This window comes from Ananas comosus, linkage group 2, assembly GCF_001540865.1.
Source record: "Ananas comosus cultivar F153 linkage group 2, ASM154086v1, whole genome shotgun sequence".
NCBI lineage: Eukaryota > Viridiplantae > Streptophyta > Magnoliopsida > Poales > Bromeliaceae > Ananas > Ananas comosus.
In genome coordinates, this window is record NC_033622.1 from 396,894 (window position 1) to 411,621 (window position 14,728).

Genomic DNA, 14,728 nt, shown 5'->3' on the forward strand with positions numbered 1-14,728 from the left:
ATCACCATCATGGTGCTATTAGGTTTTAAGCCATTAGATCTACTTTTTGATTATTAATAGCCCTTGGATTAAACACTATTCCACCTACCACCACCTACCACCACCTACCACTATCATCTCAACCTCACATCTCTCCATCCAAGGACTAAAAACACACAAGTATCACCCCCATAATACTTTTACAAGTATTCTAGCCCTACTCTATATATATATATATATTTCTTACTATTTCATTTTTTCTCTTTATTGTAGAATTAGGAGCAGGAGATCTGATGGTTCCCTTTGCAGTCCCCTTTTTTCTCTTGATTTTAGATTTTTCACTTTATCAAATTTGAGAGTGAGAGAGAAGCAAGAGATTTCTAGTTACACATGCATTAACCTTCTGGGTCTGAGAAAAAGAAAGATACAATGAATAGAAAGCATCACAAGGAAAAATAAAGCTCAGTAATACAAGTGTTATGCTTAAATGGAGAGACAAAAGACAAGCAGTGATGAAACTATATACATGACTAAAAAGATGGCAATCTAATTCCCACTAGCAATTTGGATTTCAAAAGAAAAAATAGATTCATCAAAATATCTTTAGATGAAGTATCTTTATGACAAATTATTTAGGTTACAGGCATAATTTCATAAAAAAAGCATGAGAGATCGATTAATCATTGGCTCCGCCTCTAATATTTACATCCTTGGAGGTGGCAACGCTGATTTAGATGCGCGGATTCCTTATTCTTCGTCATCGGATTGTGCTGCTGCGGCTTTCCTGCGGCTTCTCTTCACCGGCTCAGGTAATTTACCTGTGGTCATTTCCAAGTCAATACCCTCCCTCATACTGATATTGGACTCTTCTTTCATTACAGAAAAAGAAAAAAAGAGTCAAAATTGTCACAAAAGATGAGCATCCATGGCCATATCAGAAAAAGGCAATGGCTAATAGTTTCATCTACATCTTGTAGTGTAATTGACTTAGAGGGGAAATCACAAAAAGAAGAAGAAGAAGAAGAAGAAGAAGAAGAAATCCAGCATTTTAGCTTATGTCTAGATTATCCTGCTGTATGAAAAATTGCACTAATTTAACCATGAACTGTACCACAGCCATCCCAGATAGCACCAAAAGTTTAGGATCACTGTTGAATGCGGTCGCAAAGCTTTAATGAAATGATTTGGCATATTGTGTCAGTTGTATCTGAACATCTATTTAAGATGCAGCTTAAACAATAAATCTAAAACCAGATGAAAGATCTCCTTCTACGCTTGAAGCACCAAATCAGTAGTTTATCGGACAATTCTATCAATGTATGTAATTCTTCCACTAGATATTATCCACGCGATCCACCAACACATGAAGTGAAGTTTAGTTCTCTTATCAGCATCGGCGAAGCTTACACAGATAATGTCTTGTATGACATGGTGTTTTCTCGCACATGGTCCTCGGTGTTAAATAAAAGATGCCTATAGAGGAGGCCCCATCGGTTCATCGTTTACAGTATTACTTTTCCTACTTTCCAAATTATGAGAGTTCCATCCTCAATTTACTCCGTGGACATAATTCTCATCATAACTAGCATCCTCTCCAGCGCTATCATATCGAATCCAACCTTAACCCCTTCATACTTATCATAGGCTTCAAAATTCCTACAAACCCCTCAGCTATTTTCAGATTCAAGCAAAAGAAAAATATGATACAGAAATAGCTGCAAGTTCAAGGGCTGATAATTCTACTTCACAGATCCAACAGTTTATAGGACTCAGAAAGTATGTGTCACTCCAAGCTAAATCAATTATTCCCTACATACCAACCTTTCCATCAAATTATCTACTATTGTTTATCTGATTATCAAATCTCAGTTACTACAACTTATTAATATAAAGAAAAGACTGTTGATAATTGCTGCAGAGTAAATGACCTGCGAAGTCCAAATTCCCTTTCGGACTCCCACTTTCACGAAATCGGAAGAGGAACTCCCGACTTCCGCTAGAAGTCAACTTCGCGCCCGCCGCCACTTCTATAAGAACAAACCCCAGCCCCTTTGACAATGTAAAGAAAACCTTATAGAGAAGAATACGATTTGGAAACCTATCCCCTAAGCATCAATCATACGCAAAAGGATTTCAAAACTCGAGTTATTATATGATTGGCTCCAACTACTTAGATTTTTCACTTTACGGCATTTTATGATCGGATTTCGCACTTGTGTGAAACATGTTCAAATTACACCTCTCTAAGTTGATTCTGATTCTGAGAATTAATCTTTCCGAAAGCAAAAAAACATAATGACAAGAGTTCACCATATGATATACTCCTCAGAGTGGACATAACCAACATATAACTAGAGAAGTCAAAAATCTTTTAGGAAAAATGCCACCGAATGCAAGTATATAACATAAGCAAAGGTGAAATCTTTTAGAACAGACATAAGAAAAAAATAAAATGCATGTTTTGCTAATTTACACGGTAAGCAGCATGAATCACCGTAACTCCCTAAATCACCAAGCATTATATAATAGATATGCTACTAAACCTACAAAAGAGAATGTTTTTTTTCTAATTGCTGCATTATGAAAGCATTAAGGATGATAATTCCATTAACTAATTCAATCGCAACAGTAATTAAAAAAAGGATCAAATCCCTTATTACCTTCGACGAAGTAGGCGGAGGAGGGCCAACCCCGCGACGAGTTGAGCGCGAGCCTCTCCTCCGCGTTCATCGTCGTCGCGGGGGTCTTGACCATCGTGGCGACTGTGGGGGGAAGGGACCGCATCACGGCGACCTTGGGCGGCAGGGGGACCCAGAAGGAGGAGCCGGGGACGAAGGGGAGCCACCACGGCGCGATGCGCCGAGCGATCACGCTGCGGACGAGCTCCGCCGCGTCCTCGGCGGCGGCGCGGCCCTCGGCGACGGCGGCGGCGGCGGCGTCGTCGATCTCCGCGAGGCGGCCGCGGCCGGGGCTGTAGGCGCGGCGGCGGAGCGAGGGGAGGAGGAGGAGGAGGATGGGGAGGGATGGGGATTCTAGGGTTAGGGTTTGGGAGAGGAGGGGGCGCGCCATTGTCGCTCGAGGAAGGGGAGAGAGAGAGAGAGAGAGAGAGCGAGCGACGGTGCGCGCGCTCTACACTGCGGCGGCGGAGGTTATTTAATATTTAATTATACGATTTGTACGGAAAATACGAAAGAATTTTTAATTTTTTTTTTACTTTTCTTTTTAATTTATAATTTTTTTAATGAGCAGAGACCTCTCAATTGTAGACTATGTTGAAATATTTAAGCTTCTATTTTTGTTTTTGAATTTTAGTTATTTTAGACTTTTAGTTTTGTTAAATTTAAAAATTGTATTAAATTAATGTCTATGTTAGTCATTAATAATTATAAGTTGATAAGTTGATAATTCTGACTTTTTTTACTATAATATAAATAAAATTACTAAATTTGGTAAAATAATCAATAAATTTTATAATATTGTATTAATTTAAAAAAATTATAAGTTGAGAAGATGTTAATAAAAAAAATTAAAGTTGATAGGATCTATGTTCCTTGATGAGAAATATCACAATTTATCTTACTTTTATATTTTTTAATTTTAATAAAATTTAGGAAAAACTTCAAAAAAAATTCCTATATGTTTTCACACTTTCTCATTTTACTACCCAATGGTTTAAAATATATCAATTTGGTGTCGTGTGGTTTTATTTTTCTCTTTTTATTATCAATTTTACTATTTTTTTTAAATTAGTGACAAAGTTAAAATTAAATGGTACTAAAGTGAATATTCGATAAATGTAGGTGGGTATTTTAAGTTTGTTGTATATAATCTAACGAAATATTAACGAAAAAGCTGTTGAAAATATAAAAATAAAACCACATGCAGCAAATTGATACACTTTAAACTACAGGTATTAAACTAAGAAAGTGAGAAATCACAAGGGGATTTTTAATTTTTCACTAAAATTTAATACTTAAAGATAAAAATATAGTAAAACAAAAACTCTACAGCTTATTTTATTTTATATATAAAAAAAGCTAGAGAGAGAGAGAGAGAGAGAGAGAAAGGGAAAGGAAACTCTCTCTCTCCCCCACTTTCTCTCTCTCTATATATTCTCTCTCTCTCTCCACCTTTGTAGTTCTCCTCTGATCCCTTTCTCTCTCCTCTCGTCCCCATCCACCACTCCCTCCACCTCCACGGTTCCACCCAAAAACCTACCCCAAGAGGGGAGAAAGGGGAGATTGTTTAATGGTTGGTGCTACGAAATGTGGCTAAAATTTGGGCGAATTCTCGTACCAATTCGGATTCCGGAGGAGGTTCCGCAGATTCTTCCTTGGAGGTATGATTAATCGTTTCTTTTTGGATTTTCCCGTCCAATTTTCGGTACGAATTTGGTGTTTTGGGGGTTTAAATTGGTCTATCATGCACTTATAATGCTTTCGATAATGTGTCGGGGGGAAAAATTATAAAGAGCTACGGGAAAGTTGTAATTTTTTTGGTCCTTTTTATGATTTATACGGTGTTCTAATGATTAATTGGATTGGGGATCAATACGTTGGTGTAAATGATTAATTGGATTGGGGATCAATACGTTGGTGTAAAGTTCATTTCTTATGATCATTAAAACAGAAACTGTAAATTATAAAGAAAAAAAATTACTTGAAAAGGATACTTAAATGCTTTCTGCTATGAAATGTCGCTGATTTGAGCAAGATTTTTGTATTAAATTTGGGTTTTGGAAGAGGGTTTAAGTATTGTATTTGTTGGAACGGTGAGAAGGATTCTTAAGATCCTTTAAGGTATAAAAATTGTCTCTTTTATGTTTCTTTCGTCTTTTTTGTTCTTCCATCCAATTTCCATGCGGAATATGGTGTTGTAAGGTTAAAATTGCTAGATCATGCACTTAGAATGCTCTACATAATGTGTATGGGAAAAGCAATTGTGAAAATTTATGGAAAAATTGTGTTTTTTGGTCCCTTTCTTTATCATTCAAGTAATGATTTGATATTAATTAGGTTTCTTTAGTCTTTCAATTTTTTTTTCTTTAGATAATGGGATGTTTACAATGTTAAAGAATAGTTTCCGAGTTACTGACCTGCTAGATCTGACGTATGCAGGAGATAAATATAATAAGAAATGCATTCCTCCGAAAAGAACTTGGTTTTCTATACATCGAAAAAGTCACCTATCCTCAAGAAGGAGCTCCAATCCAATCTCAATTCTTCATCGTTAAGCAAGCATCATCGTAAATTTCTCAATAATGCCCGCAAAAATACCCGATACTCTCATTTAAGGAAAAAGAGAATAAGGAAGAACATTCAGAACAGCAAGCTAGTAAGATCCCAGCAGAAAGTAGCCGAATGTAGTTCTATTACAGGTCGCGATTTCTTACCATCCACATCCAAGCAGAGTAGATCTATGGCTTTTGGAGGACATTCAAAGTCTAAAGCTCATCATGCCGTGACAAAAGTTAACAAAAAGAAAAGGCGAAGAAATAAGAGAGACAAAGGGGATTGGGATGAGGCCTCTCGTTTAAGGAGTAGAGCTAGGTACCTTCTAATTAAAATGAAACACGCGCAAAATCTTATTGATGCATACTCGGGAGATGGCTGGAACGGGCAAAGGTATGTAGTATTGCTGGAATCAGATTAGAATTTTTATTATTTTTTCGTGTTTTTCGGGTATATATATTCTCATTTCTAGTTTCTACGTCGATTTTATGTTTGAATTACCTATCATAACTGTTACTGCTATAACAAAATTCAATCTTTCTCGTACTCACAGTCGTGAAAAAATTAAGCCGGAAAAGGAGCTGCAAAGAGCTGAGAAGCAGATTTTGAATTGTAGGCATGGAATTCGAGATGTGATTCGTCAACTTGATTTGCTTAGTTCCGTAGGAAGCATCGAAGATTCTGTGATGTATCCTGATGGATCTGTTTTCCATGAACATGTATGTACGTCTCATATTATGTAATATTAAAGAATTTTATTCATTTCATGGTGGGCTTATTTGGACTAGCTTTTCGAACAGCTTCTCTACTCTAATAAAAAGTAGAAGCTTTGCATAAACTAGGCATGGGCTACCGATACTCTGGAGCTTTTGCTGTGGTGGGGAGCTAAAATGAGCTTCCAAATCCCATATTTGAAACTTTTGTTTATGCTACAACGAGAAGCTGCTGGGAGATTTTATTTAAAAGTCTATTTATGCTTCTTTCAACAGCTTTATTGGGACAACACTTCTATAGAAGCTCCAACAAGACCAAACACTAACCGACATTTGTCTTTTGTGGAATTTTTCGATATAACTTACAGCAGCTTGCTAATTAATATAACCAACAACATCTTTTTCATTCCTCCGTAGATCTTTTGTGCAAAATGCAAATCTCGTGAAGCTTTTCCAGAAAATGACATTATACTATGTGATGGGTCTTGCAACTGTGGATTTCACCAGAAATGTTTGGAGCCTCCTCTAGAAAAAAGTAGGCTTTTTTTTTCCTGTGAATTTCTTGCAATAAATTTCCTCTCTTATGCATGCCTTTCCTTTCGTATACATGGATGCTTAATCATCACTATAATTATGTTTCCATTATGTTTGGTGATTATGACTTTGATAATAATTAAACTGCCTTTGATCTGCTAACTCAGTTCCTCCGGGCGATCAAGGATGGCTTTGCAAATTTTGTGATAGTAAGCTGGAAATTCTAGAAACTATCAATGCACATCTATCCAAAAACTTCTCTATAAACAGTAGCTGGGAGGTTAGTGTTTAGTAATGATGATATTCTCCACATCCATTTCCGGTATGAAGTGCTTATCCAAAATGCTCATTCTTCCAAGTGTTCTTTTATCCTTTTTTTGATTGAGAATTACATTTATAATCTGCAATATTATCCGCTTTATATATATATATATCCCAGCAAAAAACTGATTTTTTTTTTTCCCCTTAGTATCTCCTTTAGAAGTCTTAGGTTCTTACACATGTGTACTTCTGTGAAATGAACGCATCGAAACTAAACATACAGGTGTTTTTGTAAGTATCTGTGCCTTTTCAGGTTATATATTGAAATTCACACTACACAGGGGTTTCTATGTAAATAGATTATTCTGCAGGGATTTATCCCTTTTTTATTTTGTGAAAGGATATTTTCAAGGAAGAAGTTAACCGTCCCGAAGCTAACAATTCATATCTAAACCCTGCTGATGAGTGGCCGTCTGAGGATTCTGAAGATGAGGATTATGATCCCGAATCCAATGAGAATAGCGGAGAAAAAATTGGTGGTGATGAAAGTTTCTCGAATGATTCTAGCAGTTCATGTAGCCTATTTTATTCGTCCGATGACGCTATCTCTTATGGTGAATCAGAGCATCATATTGATGCTGATTTTGTTGATTTAATTGTAAATACGGATACTGGTGAAATTAATAGCTGTGAGACAGTGAGCTACAGGAGGCAGCGTAGAGATGTTGACTACAAAAAACTTCACGATGTGAGTATCATGTGCATTATTCATGCTTGTAACATTCGGCCGTAAAAGTTTTTACTCATTAATCTCGCTAGTTTTCGATTGGAGAAGTGATCGCCCACTGGCTAATGAAATGTGAGGGGGGTAAAGTAATTGCGAGGACCAGCAATCCCTTTATTAGTTCAACAATTTAAAGATGATTGATGTTTATTATTTTAGCTGTTTTGTTATTTCGTCCCATATATCTGACGTCATTAAAAAAATTTCATCAATTTGTTGGCTTTTTTTTCTTTCTTTCTTTTTTCTTATAAAAACTATATTTACTGAAATAACTTGTTGAAATATCTCATCAACAGTATAGTTGGTTTATGAGGAAATGCATCTATTGCCTTTTGTAGCAATTCTACTGTTGGCTTGAATTTGCAGTCCCCATGGTACCTTTTCATGTTTATAGTTAATCTTTGCAGGAAATGTTTGGAAAAGATCTTGCTGAAAATGAAGAACAGAGTGAAGATGAAGATTGGGGCCCACACAAGAGAAAGAAAAGAAAAATAGAATCAGATGCTGATACAAATGTCGACAATTCTGGGAATGAGGATACATGTTCGAAAATGATAGGAGAGAAAATATCACATGACAAGAAACGGCTTTTCAGGATTCCACCTAATGCAGTCCAGGTAATTAGGCGATCAAAATGTTGGAAAACTTCTTATCAGGGACTTTTACATGTATGCCACTACAAAGTCATCTATTTACATGTATACCCCCTGTAATGTATTGATTCTCCTACGTATCCATTGAAAAAGTGCAGTATCGTCGCAAAAGTATTCCATTTTAAGTTAAAGGGATATGCTTTTGGTCTGCCACTTGGGGTCGCTATAATGTTGTTGCGTATAAATTGTACATTAATATCAGCTTATTTTACATGTGGTAATGCAGAGACTTCGTGAAGTGTTTGCTGAGAACGAACTACCTTCAAAGGATGTCAGAGAGAATCTGTCAAAGCAACTGGGTCTTTCAGCTGAGAAGGTAGACACGAACTTTGCCATGTAAGAATTAACATACGCTACCATCGTAATTGCAACTAACTAGTTATCGGCTTTAATGATAATTGCCCAGATTGATGTACTATGCTATCCTTGTGCTTCTCTTGCAATCTCTCCTAAGATGTAGCCTTTACTGTTCTTAGTTGAATCACAAATCTTTTGTTAATATTAACTCGCGATGCACTCTTGTTTATGCTATTTACAGGTTGGCAAGTGGTTTAAAAATGCCCGTTATACTGCTCTTAAAATCAGAAAGGTTTGTGTTTTAGTTTTATCTACTATTTTCAGCATTAATCTATTCTTTGCATTTATGCCCCTTGAAATTGCATGAAATTCCACAATTACTCCTGCTAAGTTGGTATTTGCATGCGTATGCCTAAAAAACAAACTCATTTCCATTTCTGCTGCTATCCGAACACAGTTTTTGCTTATATTGCATGCCCTTGGCAGGGACATAAATGCAAGTATATATGCTTATGCCCACCAAGACAAATACCAACTTTGCAGAAAACGATAATTTCTCTTTCTGGTAGTTTTTATTGTAGAATAATCGAATATTAGAGTTGCAAGCACAATACGGAACTCTCGAGTCTCAGAATAGATCTTGGTTTTCAGAGCCAGTGAGAGCAACCTTATATGAGTATTCTTGATACTTGTTGCAGGCCGGAATAACAAAAGTTTCCGATGCAACTCTTGTCCCAAAAAGCTCAAGATTTAGTCATGGAAAAGCCGAAATTTCTGCGGGAGTTGCGTCGATGGACAATTCTTATTACCTACCCCTATCGGCCATTATCCGCGTAGGAAAGAATTTGAAAAGAAATCTTCCTGAAAGGAATAAAAAGTCGCCAACTAACCTTTTCAGGAAGCACCCGAAGAAAGCAACCAATGGACGGTCTTTCGATAAAATCCAGGTATTACAGTAATTTCCTGAAAATTTTCTTTTATTTTTAGGGTCTCTTACATGTGTTCTCTGTTTCGCATATAAGTATCCTGTAAGATCTGAATTTTCATAAATACCTCTCAAAGTGGTGTCATATGTGTGAGAAATTGTGTTTTTGAAGGGCAATACATGAAAATTCAGATTTCGCAGGATATCTATGTATGCTCCTTTAACTTTTATTTTCATAGATGATTGCTTCAATCTGATTAAGTTGCATTCTTGCATGATTGAAAGGCCATTATTCCCGAGAGTCGATCTCTCTCGAAGAGACATCTGATCGAACATCCGAGAAAACAGCGTACTTCGGAGACGACATTTGTCGGCGGCAGAACATCTGCCTCTCCAGCAGAGAAAAAGGCCGAAGAGGATCGTCTTTACTTCCACGTGCTCGAAAGGATTTGCGCTCTTCAAGACAGGATTCGGAGCATGAAGAAGGCTTTTGAATCGCGCGAAGATACCGAGCATTTACCGGCGAAACCGAATTCAGTAGTGAAAAATGTGATCTATGTACCAGTGGCTGAACTGAAAGAGAAGACATTATAGTGAATCATGTCAAGATCGTCATCATGTTCCAAATACTGGTGATGTTGCTGATGTTAATTGGCTCGGCACTACTTTCGATGAAAAATATTCCTACCAATTGTGCTGTGCAGGATAAATTATTAAAAATCGAGTCCAGTGCGTGAAATGTATGGATGTATTAGGACAGCGATAATTTCAGTCCAGATATTCCATAGTATTTTTATTATAAATTATTAATACTATTAAAATTTGATAGAATTATTAATAAATCAAATAACATGTTTAATGGGTTGAGGGTTTCTCCAGCTGAAGTGGCCATGTCAAAATAGAACATAATTGGGGGGTTCTTCATAAATAAACTTGGTTCGAGGGGCTACAGTGTAAAACGCCTAAACTCGAGGGGCTTCCATGCACTTTTCTCTCGCACTATAAATTCAACCTTAGCGCCAAAAAGGTCACTATGTATTCTCTTATCCTATTGTAGTGGTGACTGGTGAGTACTAAACACTCTTTCCCCTCTTCGTCTTCTTCGTCTTCTTCTTCTTCTTCCTCTTTCTCTACTTCTCTTCTCTTCTTCTCCATTGGCGGGAGATCTTCTCCATTGGCGGGAGAGAGAGAGAGAGAGGGGAGAGCTTGCGATGCCGACGCTAAACTTGAGCACGAACGTGCCAGTCGACGCTGTGGCGGCCTCCGACATCCTCAAGGATTGCAGCCGCACACTCGCCAAGATCATCGGCAAGCCCGAATCTGTAATCACCCTCCATTCAACTCCCTCTCTCTCTCTCTCTTTATGTTTTTTCCCCAGCTTTTAACTATATGCAGGATAGGTGTTTGATGTAATTGCTCTGTGAGTTCCTCTTTTTTAAAAAAGAAAAAGTTTGTTATTGTTTTAATGGGTTTTTTTTTTTTCGTTCTGATAATGCTGCAGTTAAAAAATTTTGAGCGTTATTGGTGAATAGTTGTAATGCAGGATAGGTGTTTGATGAAATTACTCTGTGGAACGTGTTTCCCTTTTCTGTGTCTTTTCTCTCTCAAATGGAGGTTTTTTCTGTTTAATTTAGAGCATTCAAGTTAGTTTTTTTTTGGGTGATTCATTAGTTGGAATTTGGATTGATTAAAGCCAAAATTAGATTTTTTTTTTTTTTTTTTTGGTTAGAGTAAATTGTGACTTGGTTTTTCTTGTGGTTCAGTATGTGATGATCTCACTGAATGGGGGAGTTCCAATGGCATTTGCCGGGAGCGAAGAACCGGCCGCGTATGGTGAAGCCATTTCCATTGGCGGGCTCGGGCCTAGCGTTAATGGAAAGCTCAGTTCGGCTCTTGCCGAGATTCTTCAGACCAAGCTCTCTGTTGATAGTTCCAGGTTTTATATCAAGTTCTATGATGTGCAGGTTAGCTGGACATTTTTCTTTTTCTATCAAATGTCACTCTCTTATTGCTCGAATATTTGTTTCCTATACAATCCGTGTGTTTGTATCATTAGTCTCTAACAAAAGTAGTGTTGTTCATTGAAGTGCCGGTAGGAGAAGCACTGTATTGATATGCCCTAATAACTTATCGTTGCGGCAAAAGTAGAAGCTTTTAAGTTGGGGATTCTAGTTTTGAGGCTCGGAATCTTATTTTAGCCTTTTGCTGCAGTAAAAAGCTTTGCATATCTTTGTTCGGCAAAAGCTTTATTAGCGTCACTGTACTTGAAAGCATAAGCAAAAGCTAGGCCGAATACACACTTATTTTGAGTTGAAGATTGATGAAATTGTCGTGTATGGTTAACCTCCAAGATTTAAATCTTAATTCTCATATCTGACTGTAGCCGGTGCAAGTGTTAATGGTACCCACATTCTTGAAATGCTTACTAAGTGCCAATATTGCTGTCTCGGGAAGCTAAAAGGAGCTTCTGGACCGAAGGCGTGAGCTCTAATTTAGAGATTTTGCTTCTATGAAGGAACGCTGTTAAGGAGACTAGTAAAGATTATTAGTGTTTCTACAAAATGCTCTATTCAAACAGCATATGATGTGGCAGTTTTTCGACTTTCAATTTTAAGGATTTTCCAGAAGATAATCAAACCTGCTGTTTCTAACCTGCATAGTATTTCAGAGATTGTTCTTGGTTGAATTCACAGGCTCATGCATTTTAAACCCTAAAATACATAATTTGCGGAACTGCGTCCATTTTCTATACCATCATCCTTGTTAACTTTTTCTTTTTTCCGATTCTTTTCCTCTTGCAGAGATCATACTTTGGCTTCAATGGCTCCACGTTCTAGTACTTCCATCTCCTGAAGAAGAAAGATTGCTTGATCTCATCGACCACACCATTCTCTTCTCCTCGAAAGTATGAATAATCCTTGCATCCATGTAATGCTGTTTCATATGTATGCTTTTTTTGCTATATATTACATGTTAGAACCTCCTTTGTTATGTGGAAAAGCTTACATTACACACTTTTATGGAACTGAGCTAATGTTAGTGTTTGACTTTGGTATATTAATTATCGACTGATGGATTAGTGCATCTTTGTGGAATGATCCAATGTCTTTCGCGAAAATAAATTCGTTTCTCTGCATGAAATTTAAATTATGTTCTGTCTTTTTCACTATTTTTTTTCTTATTATATATCAAGCTTAAAAATTTAAGGATTAGAGTTAAACTTGGCCCAAAATAAGGGTTTAGTGTTTCAATTTACCCAAACTAAAAACTTTTAAAAAGGTGGGGATCAAAGATCTGGATATATAAAATGGGATATATACCAAACTATGCTGATGTGTTGTACTATACTGCTAATATGTTTTGTGTTAGTGGTACAACAATCCTTGCAGAAACTAACAATTAAAAAATTGAATCTCTTTTAATCTAGTCACATGCACAATGCATGTTTGGACCCCCCCAACTACTTTTGACCCTACAATTCAGGAGAATATATTGTTGTTTACAAGTTACAACATGCCATTGTAGTTGCTATTCCCTTTCTCTCTCTCTCTCTCTCTCTCTCAGAGGAAAATGATAGAAAATAGTGGAAGTGATAGCATACATTAAATACAAAACACAGCAAATCAATGGTTAATGCTATGGTCCCCAACCTTTTGAATTATTCCACAAAGTTTTAATGTGGAGCCACATGTTGGAGTTTTCCATCACTTTGACATTACTGATTAATTATTTGTATATATATTTTTATATTTACATGCAAGGACCATACATATGTGTGTTTACTCCATAGAGAGCAAGGATCTTCAAAATATATTGCAAAGAAAACTTCCTCAACTGTCCAACTATACTTCACACTAATGCTGTCGATTTTACCGACTGTTCTTAGCACAAATGGCGAAAGACTTGGCGGTTGGTATTCGAGGTACTAAGTTCGAATTCTAGTTGATTCATATTTCCAGTTAAGTTTATTTCTAAAAGAAATAAATGAAACGGGTATCACAGTTGAATTTCAAAACTAATCATTTATATTTTAAAATGTGAGATTCGGATCTGGGGAGTTAACATCCATCTTTGTTGAAGAAATATAAATACATTAAATTTATTAGATTTTATCAAATCTGTCAATTTATTGGTCAATAACTATTTTCTAACTTTGTCAATATTGCTGGCCTTGATGACAAGGCAATTTCTATCATATTAAGGGGCTATTTGGTTGTATGTAGTTATAACTGTATTGCAATTATAATTACATACAAATTTAAATTTAATATTTGATTTAATGTATTTGAATTTAATTACTGTAGATGAATTTTTATGAGGAGATTCAACAGCAGCAACAGTTATAATTATATCCAAATTCGCTCCCGCTCTAACTGTAGTAGTTGAAGAGAATAACTTAAAATATATATATAAGTTTATCTTCTTAATTATTTTTTAAACATAGAAATAATTTCTCCTTCACATACATAGAATGATAAAATTTTATAAATATACATCTCAATTATATGCAACGAAATAAGTTATTCATAATTACAGTATTTTTTTATTGCATCCAACCAGAAGATATATACATATAATTATCACTATTGTATCTCTAACTAGATTATATTTCTAATTATAATATTCAACCAACTCCAAACTAGTGTTTTTATTTATTTATTTATTTTTTTGGTGTGTGTTTGCGTGAGGTGAGCGAGATGAGGGCGATAAGCTAACAAAAGGGAGATGGACGCTATAACTATACACAGTTTCACAAACGTGTGTGTTAAGCGCATCAATAACGTGCCTAGGAAAAAACATAAAAAAATAAACTTCAAATATTATTTCTGTGGTTTCATATTTTCTTACTTTAATATATTATGATTTAAAGTATATCAAGTTAGTGTCTTATAATTTTATTTTTATTTTTTTATTAATTTTTTTATTAATATTTTGTTAAATTATATATAAAAAATTTTAGATACCTCATCTAGATTTATCGAATATTCACTTTAATATCTTTTAGTTTTAACTGATTTAACGAAAAAAATTAGTGAAATCGATAATAAAAAAATAATAAAATCATAAAATATTAATTGATATATTTTAAATGAGGGAAACTTTCAAAAACCCCTCTTGTGGTTTTAATTTTTTTTACTTTAGTATCCTGTGGTTTAAAATGTATCAAGTTAGTACCTTGTGGTTTCTCACTTTATCACTTTAGTACCCTGTGGTTTAAGGTGTATCAAGTTAGTACCATGTGGTTTTGCACTTTATTATTTTAGTACCCTGTAGTTTTAATTTTGTATCTAGATAGTACCCTATAATTTTTTAAACTATAGAGTACTAAAGTGATAAAGTGTGAAACCACA

General features: G+C 35.7%; 3 protein-coding genes across 7 annotated transcripts; 2 read left to right on the forward strand and 1 right to left on the reverse strand.

The window, feature by feature from the left end:
- On the reverse strand, nucleotides 405-3,131 carry LOC109706378. 3 transcript variants are annotated; one of them, XM_020227181.1, is made up of 2 exons: nucleotides 2,640-3,131; nucleotides 405-845 (listed from the first exon to the last, which is right to left on the reverse strand). In XM_020227181.1, the coding sequence occupies exons 1-2, from the start codon at nucleotides 3,046-3,048 to the stop codon at nucleotides 727-729; spliced, it is 528 nt and encodes a 175-aa protein (XP_020082770.1). In that variant the 5' UTR covers nucleotides 3,049-3,131; the 3' UTR covers nucleotides 405-726. The 3 variants fall into 3 exon arrangements, with proteins under 3 accessions (XP_020082770.1, XP_020082763.1, XP_020082778.1); XM_020227174.1 differs by having other exon boundaries at nucleotides 405-848; XM_020227189.1 differs by having other exon boundaries at nucleotides 662-797; nucleotides 2,640-3,129.
- On the forward strand, nucleotides 4,100-10,116 carry LOC109706364 (pathogenesis-related homeodomain protein). 3 transcript variants are annotated; one of them, XM_020227160.1, is made up of 11 exons: nucleotides 4,100-4,318; nucleotides 5,097-5,603; nucleotides 5,764-5,929; nucleotides 6,341-6,458; nucleotides 6,625-6,737; nucleotides 7,119-7,466; nucleotides 7,910-8,119; nucleotides 8,382-8,471; nucleotides 8,694-8,744; nucleotides 9,151-9,399; nucleotides 9,663-10,116. In XM_020227160.1, the coding sequence occupies exons 2-11, from the start codon at nucleotides 5,116-5,118 to the stop codon at nucleotides 9,969-9,971; spliced, it is 2,142 nt and encodes a 713-aa protein (XP_020082749.1). In that variant the 5' UTR covers nucleotides 4,100-4,318; nucleotides 5,097-5,115; the 3' UTR covers nucleotides 9,972-10,116. The 3 variants fall into 3 exon arrangements, with proteins under 3 accessions (XP_020082749.1, XP_020082761.1, XP_020082755.1); XM_020227172.1 differs by lacking the exon at nucleotides 7,119-7,466; XM_020227166.1 differs by lacking the exons at nucleotides 6,341-6,458; nucleotides 6,625-6,737.
- LOC109706392 (macrophage migration inhibitory factor homolog) lies at nucleotides 10,354-12,472 on the forward strand. The gene is made up of 3 exons (XM_020227199.1): nucleotides 10,354-10,699; nucleotides 11,141-11,341; nucleotides 12,179-12,472. Exons 1-3 carry the CDS (start codon nucleotides 10,589-10,591, stop codon nucleotides 12,212-12,214), a joined length of 348 nt encoding a protein of 115 aa, XP_020082788.1. The 5' UTR covers nucleotides 10,354-10,588; the 3' UTR covers nucleotides 12,215-12,472.

Excerpts from the sequence above, each read along its gene's own strand:
- LOC109706378 (XM_020227174.1), bottom strand. The coding sequence starts at position 3,048 with ATGGCGCGCCCCCTCCTCTCCCAAACCCTAACCCTAGAATCCCCATCC. Across the intron at positions 849-2,639 it reads CTCCGCCTACTTCGTCGAAG|AAGAGTCCAATATCAGTATG; the intron begins GTAATAAGGGAT and ends CTGTAATGAAAG.
- LOC109706364 (XM_020227160.1), top strand. The coding sequence starts at position 5,116 with ATGCATTCCTCCGAAAAGAACTTGGTTTTCTATACATCGAAAAAGTCA. Across the intron at positions 5,604-5,763 it reads GATGGCTGGAACGGGCAAAG|TCGTGAAAAAATTAAGCCGG; the intron begins GTATGTAGTATT and ends TCGTACTCACAG. Across the intron at positions 7,467-7,909 it reads ACTACAAAAAACTTCACGAT|GAAATGTTTGGAAAAGATCT; the intron begins GTGAGTATCATG and ends TAATCTTTGCAG.
- LOC109706392 (XM_020227199.1), top strand. The coding sequence starts at position 10,589 with ATGCCGACGCTAAACTTGAGCACGAACGTGCCAGTCGACGCTGTGGCG. Across the intron at positions 10,700-11,140 it reads TCATCGGCAAGCCCGAATCT|TATGTGATGATCTCACTGAA; the intron begins GTAATCACCCTC and ends CTTGTGGTTCAG. Across the intron at positions 11,342-12,178 it reads TCAAGTTCTATGATGTGCAG|AGATCATACTTTGGCTTCAA; the intron begins GTTAGCTGGACA and ends TTCCTCTTGCAG.